This window comes from Suricata suricatta, chromosome 8, assembly GCF_006229205.1.
Source record: "Suricata suricatta isolate VVHF042 chromosome 8, meerkat_22Aug2017_6uvM2_HiC, whole genome shotgun sequence".
NCBI lineage: Eukaryota > Metazoa > Chordata > Mammalia > Carnivora > Herpestidae > Suricata > Suricata suricatta.
This window is the reverse complement of record NC_043707.1, coordinates 32,099,757-32,117,965: the sequence shown is the minus strand read 5'-3', so window position 1 is coordinate 32,117,965 and position 18,209 is coordinate 32,099,757. Positions and strand designations below refer to the sequence as shown.

At 44.7% G+C, this 18,209-nt stretch overlaps 2 protein-coding genes across 3 annotated transcripts in view; one reads left to right on the top strand and one right to left on the bottom strand.

Annotated features, from left to right (window-relative positions):
- Positions 1–2,230, top strand: part of ZNF789 (zinc finger protein 789) — a 13,590-nt gene extending 11,360 nt beyond the window's left edge. The window contains exon 6 of the mRNA XM_029945743.1: positions 2,050–2,230. Coding sequence (XP_029801603.1) covers positions 2,050–2,230 — 181 coding nt within the window. The remainder of the gene's footprint in view (positions 1–2,049) is intronic.
- Positions 2,231–6,713: 4,483 nt separating this feature from the next.
- ZNF394 (zinc finger protein 394) lies at positions 6,714–15,713 on the bottom strand. 2 transcript variants are annotated; one of them, XM_029946860.1, is made up of 3 exons: positions 15,046–15,713; positions 12,772–12,907; positions 6,714–7,796 (listed from the first exon to the last, which is right to left on the bottom strand). In XM_029946860.1, exons 1-3 carry the CDS (start codon positions 15,496–15,498, stop codon positions 6,721–6,723), a joined length of 1,665 nt encoding a protein of 554 aa, XP_029802720.1. In that variant the 5' UTR covers positions 15,499–15,713; the 3' UTR covers positions 6,714–6,720. The 2 variants fall into 2 exon arrangements, with proteins under 2 accessions (XP_029802720.1, XP_029802721.1); XM_029946861.1 differs by having other exon boundaries at positions 15,088–15,713.
- Positions 15,714–18,209: the final 2,496 nt, after the last annotated feature.

Genomic DNA, 18,209 nt, shown 5'->3' with positions numbered 1-18,209 from the left:
TGTTGGTGCTCCTGCTGACTCCCTCTGTTGGGTTTCGTCTGACTTGACGCTGTGTGTCTCTTGGTCTGCGGGCTTTTTCTAAAGCCACGAAAAGGCCACTGCTCCATAGGGTAACTAGCATATTTTGAGAGCAGCCCTCGACTAAAGCTTGATGGGAAATATGATTGACAAATATGATATTCTCCCCTTGGGAATATCTCTGAAGTATGTGTTTTATACGATTTTCAGTTTTCCTATGGGATTATGCATTCATTTACCTTGGAAGCTCCTTATCAGCTACCTTTCCTGTTCTGTCACTTCTACGCTCCCCTGCCAGTGTTTCAATACCTCTTCTCCCCACAAGTAAGTTGCTTGAGCTCTAGTCCTTGAGGAGCCATATCCCTTTCTTCAGTTATTCCAAGCACACTCCTAGGTTCAGGTTCTGTAAGTTGAGTTGACCTTATGACTCTTCCCTATAGCTCACCAAGACAAGAACCCCATTTGAAATTCTAATATCCTAAACTGCATTACAAATTGCTGCTATTGATCCTCTCCTATATATCCCCACAAAGTTTCTTCTTGATTTTATTTTCTTGTTCCTATTAATTCCATGACTTCCTACCCAACATATAAAAACAAAGATTAAGAAAGGAAGTGGCACCTCATAAAATTAAGGACTCTGAAGCCTTTCAGGAGGAATATAATGATAAGCGATAGATTATGTATTGGGTTCAAAAAGCAGTAATTTTGTAGTGGTAAGCATGGATTTGCTAGAAGAACCTAAAAAAAAATTAAGAAGATGAGACTTCTGAGGGAAATAAGCCAGTGAGAGATAAGTCCACTTTAAAACAACCTTGGGAGATGGGGACCTATGAAAAAGTTCTTCCCTCCACTGCTAAGTGGAAGCCATAAAACTCCCAAATACATACATACATACATACATACATACATACATACAAATTGATTAGATAGATAGGGACACCTGGCTGGCTCAGTTGGTGGTGCATGCAACTCTTGATCTCAGGGTTGTAAGTTTGAGCCCCACATTGGATATAGAGATTACTTAAAAATAAAAATCTTTAAAGTGAATCTCCTGATAGTAGCTCTCAGTTGCATGGATGAGAACGGGTTTGGAAATCAGCCAGCTGGTCTGGGGAGACGGTTACAGGCACAACACTTGGCTATAAGGAGAACTAGAGGCATGCCCTAAGGCTAACCTTGGGCTGTGGCCCACGGCTAAGCCATATAATCTGGCAAATGGGCCTTCGACAATTAAAAATAAAGTGGGGGGCCCAATTATGATAAGCTCTTTGCTTCCCATAGAGTGGGTTCTAAAGGTAACCTGTTCTAGGCGAACCATTTGAAGTGGCGGTGTGGGTATGTGGGCATTCAAGATAGTGGCCATGGAGGCTCCCAATCCATGCTGTGTCAAACCATCCCACATTCCACTGTGACACCTGCTGCGGAACCAGTGGTTGTCAAAGCGTGTTCAGAACCTGCCAGGTTAGCATGGTGGGACGTGGGCTCACCCCACTGACCGTGCCTAGTAGATAACTTTGCTGCACGTCCGTCCTAGGAACCTCAGATGCTTTATGACCCTCTGGACCCTCACTCTCTGGTGGGGTTAGTGAGGGGCCCAGCCACGTGCTGCTGTGATTCCCACCCCTGAGCCCCAGGAGCTTCCCTTTTAACTCTGTCACTGCCCTAGAGACCTGAATCCTGAGCAGGGCACAGGACCTTCCAGAACAGAACTTAGAAATGTTTCAAACAAAGGCATGTTAAAACAATAGATTTAAATGATCGTATCACTCTCTGTGCTAGCTCCAGTCAGAACTTCTAACGCTTTGTTAGCAAATATCTGGACTTCCCAGTTTGTAGGACAGGGTATGTAGGTATGTAGGTGCTATGGGAGAATGGGAAGAATGGAAAGAATGTTCCCCTGTTATGGACTGAATTGTATCCCCCAAATTCATACGTTGAAGTCCTAACCTCTGGTGTGACTGTATTTGGAAACAGGGCCTTTAAGGAGGTAATTTAGGTTAAATGAGGTCCTAATTGTGCGGCCGTTAGTGATAAGGCAAGTGTCCTTTTAAGAGGAAGAGATACTAAAGGCCTTTCCATCCACTACACAGAGGAAAGGCCATGTAAGGACACAGTGAGAAGGCAGCCGTCTACAAGTCAGGAAGGAGCATCAATAGAAACCAACTCTGAGGGCCCCGTGACCTTGGACATCCAGCCTCGAGAACTGTGAGAAAATAAGCATGTTATTTAAGCCACCCAGTCTGTGGTCTTTTGTTTTGGCACCAGAGCTAATACAGTGACCCTTTAAAATCTAGGAATCAGAGATGGTGTATACACGTTAACTCCCTGGATATAATAGTTCACATGGTAAGTGACAAGGCCTACATATAGAGGTAGTTTAGTAAAGGAAATAATTGGAGTAGGATAATTGAGAAGTGACATTTTAAAGTCATTTTACAAGAGTGGACTTTTCTGTTGTTAATCTGGTGGGTTGGGGTCTAGGGAAAGGGAGCTAGGATTAAAAGGATCTTGGACAGAGGCATATACGTGGAAATACGTGGAAAATTCAAGTAGTACATAGGCAACAGTCAATGTGTAGAGAGGGTGGAAGAAGGGAAGAATGAGGGAAAGCTAAAGTACAGAAAGCAGAGTCCACTCTAAGTCTGTGGCCTTCCTGGGGCACCTGGGTGGCTCAGTCAGTTAAGCACTGGACTCTTGAATTTGGCTTAGGTCATGATCCCAAAGTTGTGGGATTGAGCCCCACATTGGGCTCCATGATTAAGATTTCTCTCTCATTCCCCCTCTGCCCCTTCCCTGCTTGCACACCTTCTCTCTCTCTCTCTCTCAAAAATAAATAAAAGTCTGTGGCATTCCTCCAGTAAAAAGAACACTGCAGTCAGGGTATCGTTACTGCTCTATTACTTACTAGCTCTGTGACCTTGGGCAAATAACCTTGATCAGCTTGGGAAGAAAACTGGTATGATACAGCTCATGGCCCACTTAAATGGTATCACGTACATGTCTTCATTCTCAGCCCCAGGGCTAGATACAAAACTTCATTCGTAAGTAGTGTTCTCCACATGACACACCAGAGCCTGTACACACCCAGGACAGCCCTCTTGTCATCCCTCCTGATGGCCTCAAGGAGTGTCCAAGCAGAAGCCATACACTACTATTCAACCACGTACAGGATCAAGCAAGAAAGTTCTGAGAAGCAAATGACCTAGATTTGGGTTTTTTTAAAAAATGTTTTTATTTATTATTGAGACAGAGAGAAACAGAGCATGAGTAGGGGAGAGGCAGAGGGAGACACAGAATCTGAAGCAGGCTCCAGGCTCTGAGCTGTCAGCACAGAGCCCGATGTGGGGCTCAAACCCACGAACCGTGAGATCATGACCTGAGCCAAAGTTGGATGCTTAACCGATTGAGCCACCTAGGCCCCAAGTTTTTGTACATTTAGGAAAAAACAGTAAGATGCGGTAAGATGGCAAGGCTCGAGTAGAAGATCATAATGTAATTTGGTGCTTGCTTTGTGGGAAAGAAAATGGGAACATGTATTCATTAGCTCACCCACTGATCAAGGAATTCTACTCTGGGAATCTAGGCTTAGATTCTAAAGAACAATCCAGGAGGTGCCTGGGTGGCTCACTCAGTTAGGTGTCAGACTCTTGATTTCAGTTCAGGTCCCGATCCAAGGGTCCTGGTATCGAGCCACTGCGTGAGGTTCCACGCTCAGTGCGGAGCCTGCTTAAGATTCTCTCTCCCTCCCTCTGCTCCTCTCCCCTACTTGTGTGCTCTCTCTCTGTAAAATATAAATTAGGTAATACACTCATTAATTAAAAAATGAAGAACAATCCAAATTATGTTAAAATTCACTACAACCTTGCTTGCAACAACAAAAAGGGAGTAATGTCTGAAATGTCCAGTAAAAGAAAAATGGGACTCAAGTGTCACATCTACTCAATGTATAATGATGCAGCTATTAAGCATAAAGATTATGAAAACTATATAAAACCCTTAAGTCATAATATTAAAAAGATGTAAAGTATAAGCACTATGGTTTTCATTGTATGAGAAGCATGCAGAGAAAAAAAATGAGAAGAAAATACAACAATGTGCCCCTAACAGGTGATCAGGGTTGTAGGATTATGGGTAATTTTGCTTCCTGTTATTTTACCAAATATCCAATAGTGTGCTTATATTCCCTCGATTTAAAAAAAATGGGGGTGGGGAAGAGCCTGGGTGGCTCAGTCAGTTAAGCGTATTATTTTGGCTTGTGTCATGATCTCACAGTTCAGAGCCTGGAGCCTGCTTCAGACTCTGCGTCTCCCTCTCTCTCTGCCCTCCCCTGCTCATGCTCTGTCTCTCTCTCTCAAAAATAAACATTAAACACACACACACACACACACACACACACACACACACACACACCCGGGGTACCAGGCTGGCTCAGTCAATAGAGCATGTGATTTTTTTTTAAATCTTAAAAATGTTAATTATTTTTGAGAGAGACAGAGAGCATGCAGGGGAGGGGTGCAGAGAGAGAGGAAGACACAGAATCAGAAGCAGGTTCCAGGCTCTAAGTGGTCAGCATAGAGCCCGACCTGAGCTGAAGTCAGCCGCTTAACTGATTGAGCCACCCAGGTGCCCCTAGCACGTGTGACTCTTGATCTTAGGCTTGTGAGCTCGAGCCCTATGTTGGGTGTAGAGATTAAATAAATAAAACCTAAAAAATAAAATAAAAATAAATTTAAAAACAGACAAAAAACCCAACCAGGTTCAAAAACAACTTGCACGCAATACATACTTGTGTGCAGAAAGGTAAGATAGGCTCACGCTTAGCTCCATTCCTACAGTTGAACCAACAGGGGCAAGAAGTCAACCCCATAGCCTTCCCTCACCAGTCACAGGGGTGGACCGGGAAGTTAAAGGATGATCATTTTAACCCCCTTTCTGGGCTGTTGTTTCTCCTCATGATGTGTGTGCATGTGCCACTGGCCCTCCACTACTCCTATTGGGCAGAGGGGAGGAGGGGCAGGGAGAGGCAGCAAGCCATGGTGGGGTGGGAGCCCGTCGCTGATGTAAACGGAAAAACTCACGTTACTGGACAGTCAGATGACCCAAGTTCTAAAGTGTCAATTGTGAGCCTCGCTTCTTCCTTTCTACCTGGGAATGACAAGGATTCCTACTCATCTCAATCAGGTTGCTTGGAAGTCAAGCAGAAACGTGTCTATGGATGCATTTTATGGATAGAGTATATGACGTCAGTGAGTACTAGTAATAAAACAAGCAAGTGCTGAAGGAACTTCTTTCTGCCATTGGTGTCCTCTTCTGGAACAGCCTCAAAAATTCACGTCCCACCACTTCTTTATGTCCCATACATTAGGAAGCCTTGACGGAGCGCCTGGGTGGCTCGGTCAGTTAAGCATCTGATTTCGGTTCAGGTCATGAACTTGTGGTTCATAAGTTCGAGCCCTGCATCGGGTTCTGTGCTAACGCTCAGAGCCTGGAGCCTGCTTCAGATTCTAGGTCTCCCACTCTCTCTGCCCCTCTCCTGCTCTCAAATAAATATATAAGCAAGTAGCTTTGACAGAAAAAAACATGTTTTAGGCTATTTGATATCACAAGAGCCTCCCTCCCTCCCCCACACACAGATTCTCTCTCCCTCTCTCTCCGCCCCTCTCCTGCTTACTCTCTCTCTCTACCCCCCCCAACAAACAAACAAACAAATAAGTAAATAAATAAAAAGCCTTGAAAGAAAAAACATGTTTTAGGCTATTTGACATCACAAGAGCCTCCCTCTCCCACAAAAAGCTTACCAAAAGACTTTCATCAAAAACCAAAAATTCTCAAATAAAATGCCTTAATTTAATAAGCTTTAAAAGTGGTACAATGATGGGAATTTGTAGGTGTATTTGGGTGGGGTTTTCCTTTGCTTCTCCTTTGAAAAGAAATCAACTAGACTTATAAAATGGAACCCCTAGAATGGGGAAGGAACAGAAACTCTGCAAAATTAATTAAAAAAAAAAGCAAAAAATATAGAGTGCATCTTATATGCACCGAGCTTTAAATGGTGTTTTGGATCATCATGTATTTAAAATCCTGTCCACCATTGAAGCAGAGAGACAATTCTAAGTGACTCAAATATTTCTCAGGAAAGTGAGTGGGGAGCAAGATTTGGTCCAAAAGTGGAGGTAACAAGAAAGAAGAGACCAGGACAGAACTGTCCCAAGTGAGCCTTTGCTGCTCTTGGGAGGCCTTCCAGGGGACCCCCACATCCTTCAAAAGGGCTCCTCACCTACACATTCCTGCTTCCTGGTGATGCTCAGAGTAGGTACTGAGACCCAAGTCAGGCTGGATCTGTTTTGGGTGTTATGCCTGTGGAAATATGATCCACAAATGACTGGCATACTCCAAATGCCAAAGAATGGCATTTCTGGACAGCAGAAAACATACACCCCCCCCCCACCCACACCAGCAGAAAACATACACACCACACCCACACCCACACACGCCAGCAGAAAACATACACACCACACCCACACCCACACCCACCAGCAGAAAACATACACACACCAGCAGAAAACATACACACCACACCCACACCCACACCCACCAGCAGAAAACATACACACCACACCCTCACCCACACCCACCAGCAGAAAACATACACACCACACACACACACACACACACACACCAGCCCAGGAAGCAGCCATGTCAAAATGGTGGAACTTTATTTCTATGGATCCTTTGGTGTCGGATAAGGTGTGGACTCTGTCTAAAGCTTTCCCCGCAGTCAAGACACTTATAAGGTTTTTCTCCAGTGTGAGTCCTCTGGTGCGTAATGAGGGTTGCACTCTGACTGAAGCGCTTCCCACACACAGAACACCCATACGGCTTCTCTCCGGTGTGGATCCTCTGGTGTTTAGAGAGATCTGAGCACCGTTTGAAGCTCTTCTCACACTCCTCACACGCATAGGGTCTCTCCCCTTTGTGAAGCCTCTGATGTCTAAAACGGTTGGAAATACGGCAGGTTTCCCCACATTCGTGACACTTGAAGTGTTTCTCTCCGACGTGGATCCTCTGGTGCCGGTTGAGATGGGAGCTCTGCCGGAAGCTGTCCCCACACTTGGGGCAGGTGTATGGCTTTTCGCCGGTGTGTGTCCTCTGGTGTTTGATCAAGGCAGCACTCTGACTGAAGCTCTTCCTGCACTCTTGGCATTCGTAGGGTTTCTCCCCTGTGTGGATTCTCTGGTGTTTAAAAAGGTCAGAACGCTGTTTGAAACTCTTCTCACAGTTTCCGCATTTATAAGGCCTTTCTTCACGGAGCTGCTGCCGCGTCTCAAAGAGGCCTGCGCCGTGGAGCTGTTCCTCGCTGTCGATGGAGCCAGGAGGTTTCACTGTGTGATGCTTTACCGGCTCTGAACTCTGTGTACATCTGTCCCCCTGTTCGCGGCCGTCAACGGGCCTCCCTGCGGCCTGGACGTGCTGACAAAGAACCCAGTTTGACATTCTGACCCTGTTCCCAAGTTCGTCATGTTTGAAGTCTCCCTCCTCGGTGAGACCATTCTTGAGATCCGCGGTGCTGGGGAGTCCTTCCTCTTCAGGAGGATTTTCCAGTTTCAGAGATGAGGGATTTTCTGACTGCTTTTCCACACCATTCTTACCTGTACCACCACACCCAGGGGGAGCCCTCCTGGGGGACCCTTCTTGTAGCTGCCCCCGTGGCTCTACTTCTCCTAAAACTTCTTGTTTTGGAATAAAGTATTTGTTCTCGGTCCTGGTTTCCAAACCTGAAACATTTAAAAAAGAAAAAAAGAGGGAGGCAAACCATAAGAGACTATTAAATGTAGAGAACAAACTGAGGGTTGCTAGAGGGGAGGTGGATTAGGGGAATGGGCATTAAGGAGGGCACTTGTTAGCCTTTTAATTAACCTGCCAGGGGCGCCTGGGTAGCTCAGTCGGTTAAGCCTCCAGCTTCGGCTCAGGTCAGATCTCACGTTTGTGGGTTCGAGCCCCGCCTCAGGCTCTGTGCTGACAGCTAGCTCAGAGCCTGGAGCCTGCTTCCGGTTCTGTTTCCTTCTCTCTCTGCCCCTCCCCCTCTCATGCTCTGTCTCTCTTTGTATCAAAATAAATACATTAAAAAAAAAGTTTAAAAAAAAATTAACCTGCCAAATGTGCTTACATTTACCTGTACAAATCCCATTTCTTTCCTTTTACACTTGTGCCTATAACCACACATCCCTCTCTTTCCCCCTGCCTCACTCCACTGTTATAGGAGTCACAATATCAGGAAGGTGCGTCAGGAAGAGCAAGACAGCCTGTACCCCATGAGTGGAGGATGGTTTAACAAGAGAAATTCTATTCATGTGATGAGTTATGGGAACAAACACACCCCATGCCTCCAGTGTCTGGAGGCAGGTCAGGGTAGGAGACAAATCTAGGACTGACTGCAAGTCTATAAAGGAGTATTCAAGCCACCAGATTCTACCCTCAACCAGAATTTTTGCAGTTTACTCCCCAGGGAGACTGAGCCAGGTAAATTCTGGGCTGGGGACATCGGACACAGCTGAGAAGAGGAGACAGGGACCACTTTCGTATCAGGAGAATCAAGTGAAAAGGGACACACAATTAGTGGAACCTCAGTGCTGTTCTCTGCTCATGCCCCAAACAATGAGCTACAAAGCTTACGTCCTCCAGGCAAGAAAGGGCAGGGGTTTTTGTGGGAGGGATTTCATGGATTTTATTCCCTGACGTGTTCCCAGCACTTAGAACAGCACCTGGCTGGGACACCTGGGTGACTCAGTCGGTTAAGTATCTGACTTCAGCTCAGGTCATGATCTCTCTGTTTGTGAGTTCGAGCCCTGCATCAGGTTCTGTGCTGTCGTCAGCAGAGACCCTGCTTTAGATTCTGTCCCCACCTGCATCTCGACCCCTCCCCTGCTTATGTGATCTCTCTCAAAAATGAATAAACATTAAAAAAAAAGAACAGTTCCTGTCTTATTGCAGACACTCAATAAAATATTTGTTGACTAAATCTCTCTATGGCAAAACTTGCGAGCCCAGGCCTGACATATGGGAATTCCCAAAAACAGCACCTGATAGGCAAGGCAATCCTGAGAAAGAAGAACAAAGCCGGAGGTATCACAATACCAGAGTTCAAGATATACTACAGGATGCTAGTTGTGTGACAGGCCTGGAGAGAAGCTCATTCACACTGGAGCAGAAGTTTCTGAAGGGTTTCTCCAAGGGGACTTTGAAACTGAAGGCATATCTGATACATTTGAACATACAGCTTTATATTTCTAACAGGAAGCCTGTGGGTGAACTGATGTTCAATAGTTAGAAAAGCAGTGCATGCAAAATGAGGCATTATTAATTCCAGAGAAAATTAGAAGTTGTAAAATAAAAGACTTATGTGGGTAAATACAGATAACATTTATGTGGGTAGGACACTGAAATATGATATGTCAATATGCAAAATGACTAACTGAACTATAATGAGAGAATTACAGACTGCTAAATGTGTGCATAGTCCTTTCTCCCTCAGTAGACAGTCAAGAGGTAATACCTGAAATCAGGGGAATAGAGCAGAATAAGGATCCTATTTAGAAATATGAAAATAAAGGGGCACCTGGGTGGCTCAGTTGGTTAAATGTCTGGCTTCGGCTCTGGTCATGATCTCATGGTTCGTGGGTTCGAGCCTCACATCGGGCTCTGTGCTGACAGCTAGCTCAGGGCCTGGAGCCTGTCTTCAGATTCTGTCTCCCTCTCTCTCTGACTCTCCCCTGCTCACTCTGTCTCTCTCTGTCTCTCAAAAAATATATAAATAAAAAAAATGAAAATAAATACTAGTGAAAAACACATAAGAGATTTTTAAATTGTGTCTACAAAGATGGAATCAAGACTGAGAAGGGCCTGGGGTACCTGGGTGGCTCAGTAAGTTAAGTGGTAGACTTAGCTCAGGTCACGATCTCACAGTTCATGGGTTCGAGCCCCGCATCGGGCTCTGGCTGACAGCTTAGAGCTGAGGCCTGCTTTGGATTCTGTCTCCCTTTCTCTCTGCTCCACCCCTCCCCCCACTCCTGCCCTGTCTGTCTCTCTCTCAAATATATAGACATTAAAAAAAAAAAAAAGATTGAGAAGGGCCTGGTATTTTCCTAAGACTGGAAAAACATAAACCATAAAGTAAAAGATCAAAAAATCCGACCATAGTTGATCCCTGAACAAGGGTTTGACCTGTGAAGGCCCACTTATGTACAGAATTTTTTGGTAAAGTCAGTCCAGCACTGTAAAAGTATTTTCCTTTCCTTACAATTTTCTTAATAACATTTTCTATTTTCTAGCTTATAGTAAAATAAGGGGCACCTGGGTGGCTCAGTCACTTGCACGTTTGACTTTGGCTCAGGTCATGATCTCACCATTCGTTGAGTTAGAGCCCCACATCAGGCTCTGTGCTGACAGCTCAGAACCTGGAGCCTGCTTCAGATTCTGTGTCTCCCTCTCTCTCTGCCCCTTCTCTGCTCATGCTCTGTCTCTTCTTCTCTCTCTCAAAAATAAATAAACTTTTAAAAAATTATAGTAAAATAACAAAGAGTTAATACAGAAAATATAAAGAACTGCCACAAAGCATTAAAAAAATAATGGAGGAAAGGAAGTGAGATAGGAAATAAACAGGCAATTCACAGAATGCACCCATCCCCCCAAAAAAGTCTGAAAGGTATTTAACCCAGAACCAGTCAGGGAAATCCAAGTTAAAACAACAAAATACTATTCGTTCATTAATCCAACTAGTATTTATTGAGCACCTGCCAAACACTGTTTATTCCAACTACTTGGGATATATTAGAACCAAACAGACAAGAATCCCTCCCCTTGTGGAATTTACACTCTAGAGGGGTGGTCAGACAATAAATAAACAGAAAGTCAATTCTATTGGATGTCAGAGGATGATGAATGCCGTGGACCAAGTCGAGGAAGGTGAGGGATGGGTCAGCAGTATGGGAGGAGACGTGGAAGGCAAACTGCACTATTAAACACGATGGTCAGGTTGGGCCTCACTGAAAAGTGAGATCTGAGCAAAGACCTGAAATAAGTCAAGGAATTTGCTTAGTGGAGATCTGAAGGAAGAAGAGTCCAGATAGAGGGGCACCTGGCTGGCTCAGTCAGTTAAACATCTGACTCTTGGTTTCAGCTCAAGTCACGATCTCATAGTTAGTGGGTTTGAACCCCACATTGAGGGGGCACTGACAGTGTGGAGCCCACTTGGGATCCTCTGTCGCCCTCTCTCTCTTTCTCCAAAAATAAATAAATATTTTAAAAATTCCAAGTAGAAGGGTGAAATAGAGCAAAGAACAGGAGGAAAGATGCCTGCCATCGTCAAGGAACAACAAGGTCAGTGGGGCTGAAGCACAGTGAGTGAGGGGCAGCGCAGGAGAGAGGTGTGCAGGGTGACGGGCTTGTCACATTAGGCAACATGGGCTTTTCCTCTGCATGAAACAGAAAGCCACTGCAGGTTCTGAGCAGAGGCCTGATGTAACAGAATATTTTAAAAGGAACACATGAGCTACTGTGTTCCATCATTCCATCAGCTGAACACCAAATGTCAGTAAGAACGTAGAGGAGGAAGAATTCCCATGTATTTCCGGGAGGAGTACAAACTGGTTACAATCCTTCTGAACAGCAAGATGGGCAAATATGCCTAAGTCTATTCTCTTTAGTTCCCATGTATGTTCCTATACGTGAACACAGAAAGATTCAAGTATTTTTGATGTACTGCTATTTGTAATGGTGAAAACCTAGAAGCCTTGATGTCCACTGATAGGACAGTGGATAAATGAATTTTGGACTAGTCATACAATGAAAACTATAAGTGTTAAAATGAATGGACTAGAGCTACACATGCCAACATGGATAAATCCCAAAAATGTAATGGGGGAAAAAAAGGCAGGGTACAAAAAAAAAAAATCACACAGCAATATAATTTATACACCATTAAAACATCTAAAAATACTACATATGTTTATAAGTTTATATATTTATATATTCATATGTATGTTTACACACATTTTAAAAAATGTTTTTATTTATTATTGAGACAGAGAGACACAGAGCATGAGTGGGGGATGGGAAGAGAGAGAAGGAGACACAGAATCTGAAGCAGGCTCCAGGCTCTGAGCTGTCAGCACAGAGCCCCTTGTGGGGCTTGAACCCACAAACTGTGAGATGAACTGAGCCGAAGTTGGCTGCTTAACCAACTGAGCCACCCAGGTGCCCCTACACACACATTTTTGTATATAGAAAGTCACATATATACACAATGTACACATGTAGCTAAGTGTACATGTAGAAAACATAAAACATGCATGGAGATAAGTACCACAATCAGGATATCAGTTACCTCTGAAGAAAGGGGGGGAAACAGGTTGAGGGAGGGTACCCAGAGTTTCATCTATAGTTGTAACATTATTTCTTGGCAGGGGGAAAAAAAGAATGATGACATTAGGGCCAAATATGAATCTATGATAAACCTGGGTGGTAGATATACAAGATGCCCATTATAGTTTTTTAATTTTTCTGCATGTATTTTATTTAAAATGAACCAAAATTAAAAGCTGAATCTCTCACCTAACAATACAGAACAGCAAGATCCCGCTGGGTAACAAAAGAGACTCCACGGCCCTCAACCTGTGTGTGTGACCAGCTCATGGATGGTACTGGAGCAAGCCCTCCACAGATCACATAGCTAGAAACAAAGTCAGCACTTACTCGGCGAGACCAGTGAGACCAAGGTCCTATGATCCTTCCGGGCGCTCTCCCAGCAGAACTCCCTTGGAACTGAGTCCAGAGGCTCCCACTCCTCACAGTGTAGAGACACGGCCACATTCTTAATCGTCACCAACTCCTGAAACAACATGAGACCTCCACTCAGCACCTGCTGTACCAGGACAGTGTAAGTGACCACTAATCTCAGGATGAGGCCAGACTCCGGAGGAGTCTGCAAACATGGAACAGGAAGCCCTGGGAATTAAGTAATAACCATGGCTGTCGAGTCTGTTCCAGTGAGTCTTGTACTGACTGGAGTTTCAAAGTAACAAAGACGGAGGCTGGTATTCTCTTGTAATCCTGAAAAGCCTTTCTGTGGCCTATCCATGGTAATTTGGGGGTTAAGAGCAAAATCTTCATTCGAGTTTTTATCATTTATCAAAACAGAAATCTGATACAGATTGAAAATGTAACCAGAAAGCACCAAATTCCAGTGCCGGCTGTGAGATAGGTTACCTCATCCATGAAATGGATATAAATTTAAGAAGATGAAGGTATCTCCCTGACAGCAAGTGCTCAGTAAAATCTATTTCCTTTCCCTTGACCATTGCACAATGAGATAATTATCCTGCAAGATGATCTTTTGTGATAGCTTGTTAAATGCAAATTGACCATTCACAGAAGGCAAAGTCACAGTTCTTAGAAAAGGAAGGTTCTAACCACTGGTGTGCTGTCTACTAATGGGTCACAAACTGAATTCAAGGATCTCTCACTAAATGACAGGAAAGGGAAATACCTTTTTAAATTCTGTTATGTTTTGTCATCTTAAAAAAAAATCTGACTAGGGAGACTGCCCTTTCCAGGGCTAGCCAATCTTTGAGCAAAGGGATTAGCCAAGACTGCTTATCTCAAGCCATACCTCCTCTACCTGTCCTGTACCCTCCAGGATTCAACACTACTCTGCCTTAGTCATCCGAAGGTCAGGTTTCAGGGCAACTAGGAACCAGCGCTATAGATTAGAGTATGCTGAAATTACTCAGACCAGCTAATCCTAAACTGTTCTCCCTGCTCTGTGTTTCCCTGGGAAACCTCAGTACAGGCTCTGGCCTAAACTGTCCCCTTGCTCCTGTCTTCTGCCTCCTGACCGTCCCTGATATCCTGCCCAGGAAGCCCTGCTGTCATGCTGTGCCTCCTGTTTCTAAGATCTGAATATAGTAACGTTTGTTTGTTTTTTTTTTTTTTCCTGAGCCTCTCCTCTGCTTCCTGGCAAAGGAAAAAAAAATCACATTCCTGTGTGTCTTTTCAACTCTCAATACATTGAATACTTTGACAGCAATACTCCTTCACTTCTGACACCAGATGTAGGGGTTTCCCCACACATCAAGTAATTCGGTAACACCCTCTGGGTGTCCTCAAGTGTAACTCAATTGACACTATCTATCCAGATATACAGTCACATCCTGCAGGTAAAGGGCTTGGTCCCACAAGACCACCCACCCTTCCCAATTTTGGAAGCCAACCTCAAGTAGCAGGTCTCCAGGTTACCCACAATCTCTGTTCATCTTGGCCACAAATCAAAGGTTCCCATGACCTCCCCCTACCAATTCAATTCTTTGCTTGAACAGCTCACAGTACTCAGGAAAGCACTTAGGTTTACCAGTTTATTACAAAAATATATGATGAAGGATATAAATAAACAGCAAAATGGAGAGACACACAATGAGGTCTGGGAAGGTCGGTCCTGAGCTCAGGAACTTCTGTCCCCATTGAGTTGGACTTTGTCACCTTCCAGGTATATGGATGTGTTCACCAAGTGGAAGCTGTCCCAATCTCACACTACTGGGATTTTTATGGGGGCTTCATCACATTACAGCCCCACTCCTCTCTCCAAAGTACCATTATCAATTGTAGGAAGGGGTCGCCAAACTTAAAGCAAAATGGGAACCTCACATTCAAAGTTCTCCTTATTGCTGTTCTAGTCTAAGTAGTTAAGGACATGCAGCCGCTTTCCATCCTGACACCTTTCTTCCCCAAAAAATCTGGTTAGACAAGAGGGTGTCTTATAGTGGGTAAACAATACTCCCAGGTTGGTTTTGTGCTCAAAAGTCTATCAACTCAAAGATCATTTCCTCGATAGACTTCTTTCGCCACAGAAAGGAAGTTTCATGCACACCCTGAAGTTCAAAAATGTAGTAAGGAAATAAGATCTGAAACTCTTAGTACCCCGTACACCTCTATGACTCACACCCCCACCACCTGAACACTTTAACTCTTCACCTCGGGTGAGGCCCCCTCAAGCGCTCTCTGAAAAGCGCGCACCATGGCCGCAGCCTTCTCCCCGCTCTGCGGGCAGTGCTTCCGCACCCAGGCCTGGAGCTCCTGGGGCAGGATGGTCAGGAACTGCTCCAGCACCAGCAGCTCCAGGATCTGCTCCTTCGTGTGCATCTCAGGCCTCAGCCACCGGCGACAAAGTTCCCTGAGCCGGCTTAGCGCCTCTTCGGGTCCAGCTACCTCCTGGTAACGGAACCGCCTAAAATGCTGTCGCGACTTTTCCGGATCCTGACAGTCCCCGGGCAGGTCCAACTCCTGACCTCCGGCTGAGTCTTCCTCCACTTTTACTATCAAAAGTCCATCACGCGGAGACTGCGCAGCGACCCTGGACTTCGCAGCTGCCATCCAGGCTTCTGCCTCGGCGTCACTGACTTGACTCGCGGTCAAGCTAGAACTCATCTTACTCCGGCACGAGCTGACTCTACCGGAGTTCTGCCTTCAGGTGAGAAGATAGTAAACCCTGCAGAAAGCCACGGAACTCATCGGACCTTCCCAGAGCGATGCCTCCCGACTACCCCGTCTCAAGCGAGGCTCTGTGCAGCCCAGACGCCTTCCGCAACCCTCTTCCCGCCGGTAGTCCAACCACTACTTGCCGCGTCCTGTGACAAAAAGTACTAACAACCAAGGCCGGAAGTGCGTCACCGACTGCCTGCGGTGCCCACCCCTCCCGGACATTTCCGGGGCCTCTCTAGGCGCCCAGGAGGAGTGAGATCCATCTCGGTGGTTTGCCGTCTTGCCCCTTCCAGAGAGATTCTGTGCATGTGTACCGTTCTGGTGGAGCTTGTAGTCGTTCTGCCTAATAGAACTAAATGATACTCTTATTTACGGCTTGAATGTCATTTTTTAACACACTGTTAAAAAGGTTTTGTAAATTTTGTTGTAGGAAAAGTTAAAAGTCCAACTATACAATGAGTGGTAAACAGTCATCCATCCGTGTGGTATTTATAAAAGAAAGGTTTGTAGGGTTACCTCCTACATGCCAAGGCATCGTGCTCGACACTACAGTTGTAAAACTGAGTAGACATCGACTCTATCCTCAGTCTCCTAAGAGAGTTAGACACTTTTTAAGAAAAATTTTTTTTTCTCTGTCTCTCTCTTTTTTTAAAAAAATAGTTTATTGTTAAATTGGTTTCCATATAACACCCAGTGCTCTTCCCCACAAGTGCCCTCCTCCAACACCACCACCTCTTTCCCCCCCTCCCACTTCCCCTTCAACCCTCAGTTTGTATTCAGTAGTCTCTCAAGTTTTGCGTCCCTCTTTCTCCCCAACTCTCTTTCCCTCTTCCCCTCCCCCTGGTCCTCCATTAGGTTACTCCTGGTCTCCTGTTAGACCTATGAGGGCAAACATATGGTATCTGTCCTTCTCCGCCTGACTTATTTCGCTTAGCATGACACCCTCGAGGTCCATTCACTTTCCTACAAATGGCCAGATTTCATTCTTTCTCATTGCCATGTAATACTCCATGGTGTATGTGTATATGCATATATATATATATATGCATATATACATACATCTATATCTATATCTATATCTATCTATCTATATATATATACCACATCTTCTTGATCCATTCATCAGATGATGGACATTCAGGCTCTTTCCATGATTTGGCTATTGTAGAAAGTGCCGCTATGAACATTGGGGTACATGTGCCCCTATGAATCAGTACTTCTGAATCCTTTGGGTAAATCCCTAGCAGTGCTATTGCTGGGTCATAACGGAGTTCTATGGATAGTTTTTTAAGGAACCTCCACACTGTTTTCCAGAGCGGTTGCACCAGTTTACATTGCCACCAACAGTGTAGGAGGGTGCCTATCTCTCCCCACCCTCGCCAGCATCTATAATCTCTTGATTTGTTCATTTTAGCCACACTGACTGGTGTGAGGTGGTATCTCAGTGTGGTTTTGATTTGTGTTTCCCCGATGATGAGTGATGTTGAGCATCATTTCATGTGCCTGTAGGCCATCTGGATGTCCTCTTTGGAGAAGTGTCTGTTTATGTCTTCTGCCCATTTCTTCACTGGGTTATTTGTTTTTTGGGTGTGGAGTTTGGTGAGTTCCTTGTAGATTTTGGATACTAGCCCTTTATCTGATATGTCATTTGCAACTATCTTTTCCCATTCCATCGGTTGCCTATTTGTTTTCTTGATTGTTTTCTTTGCAGTGCAGAAGCTTTTAATCTTGATGAGGTCCCAAGAGTTCAATTTTGCTTTCATTTCCCTTGGCTTTGGGGTAAAAAAAAATTATTATGTTGATTTATTATTGATACAGAGAGAAACAGAGCATGAGTGGAGGAGGGGCAGAGGGAGAGGGAGACACAGAATCTGAAACAGGCTCCAGGCTGTGAGCTGTCTGCACAGAGCCTGATGCGGGGCTCAAACCCACAAACCATGAGATCATGACCTGAGCGGAAGTCAAGCACTTAACCGACTGAGCCTCCCAGGCGCCCCGAGAGTTAGACACTTAAAGCCTTTCAGGACAGTGTGGTGAATGCAATACTCTGACATGTATGCACAGTACATTTGTATGACCCAGACATGGAAATAATCAGCCATGGCTGATTGGGGAGGGTATCGTGAAAGACTTGACCCAGGAGATTAAAGCTTAAAATGTCTATGTGAGCTGAAGAAATGTTCTGATTAAAAAATAGTTTACATAGGGGTGCCTTGGTGGTTCAGTCAACCAACTCTTGATTTGGCTCAGGTCATGACCTCGTGATTCAGACTTATGCTAACAGTGTGGAGCCTGCTTGGGATTCTCTCTTTCTTGCCCCTTCCATTACACACACACTCTCTCTCTCTCTCAAAATAAATAAACTTAAAAAATGATTTAAAAATAGGTTAGATAAATATATTAGGCAACAAATCCCTAATATATTGAATAAATCCCTAATTTTAAAAATCCCAATAAATCCCTCTGACATTAAACTTTCCTATGAACAGCTCCCTTGCAGTGTCTCACACTCAGTCATCAAAGTTGCCAAGGATTTTGTCCTCCTCGAAGCTCAGCCCTTCTGTTTTATCATTTATTTGCTCTCCCTCACTTTTAAATATCAGTATGGACGCTGCTGCTACCTTCTCCTTCTTCTTTCCTATGCTTCCCTGGTTTCA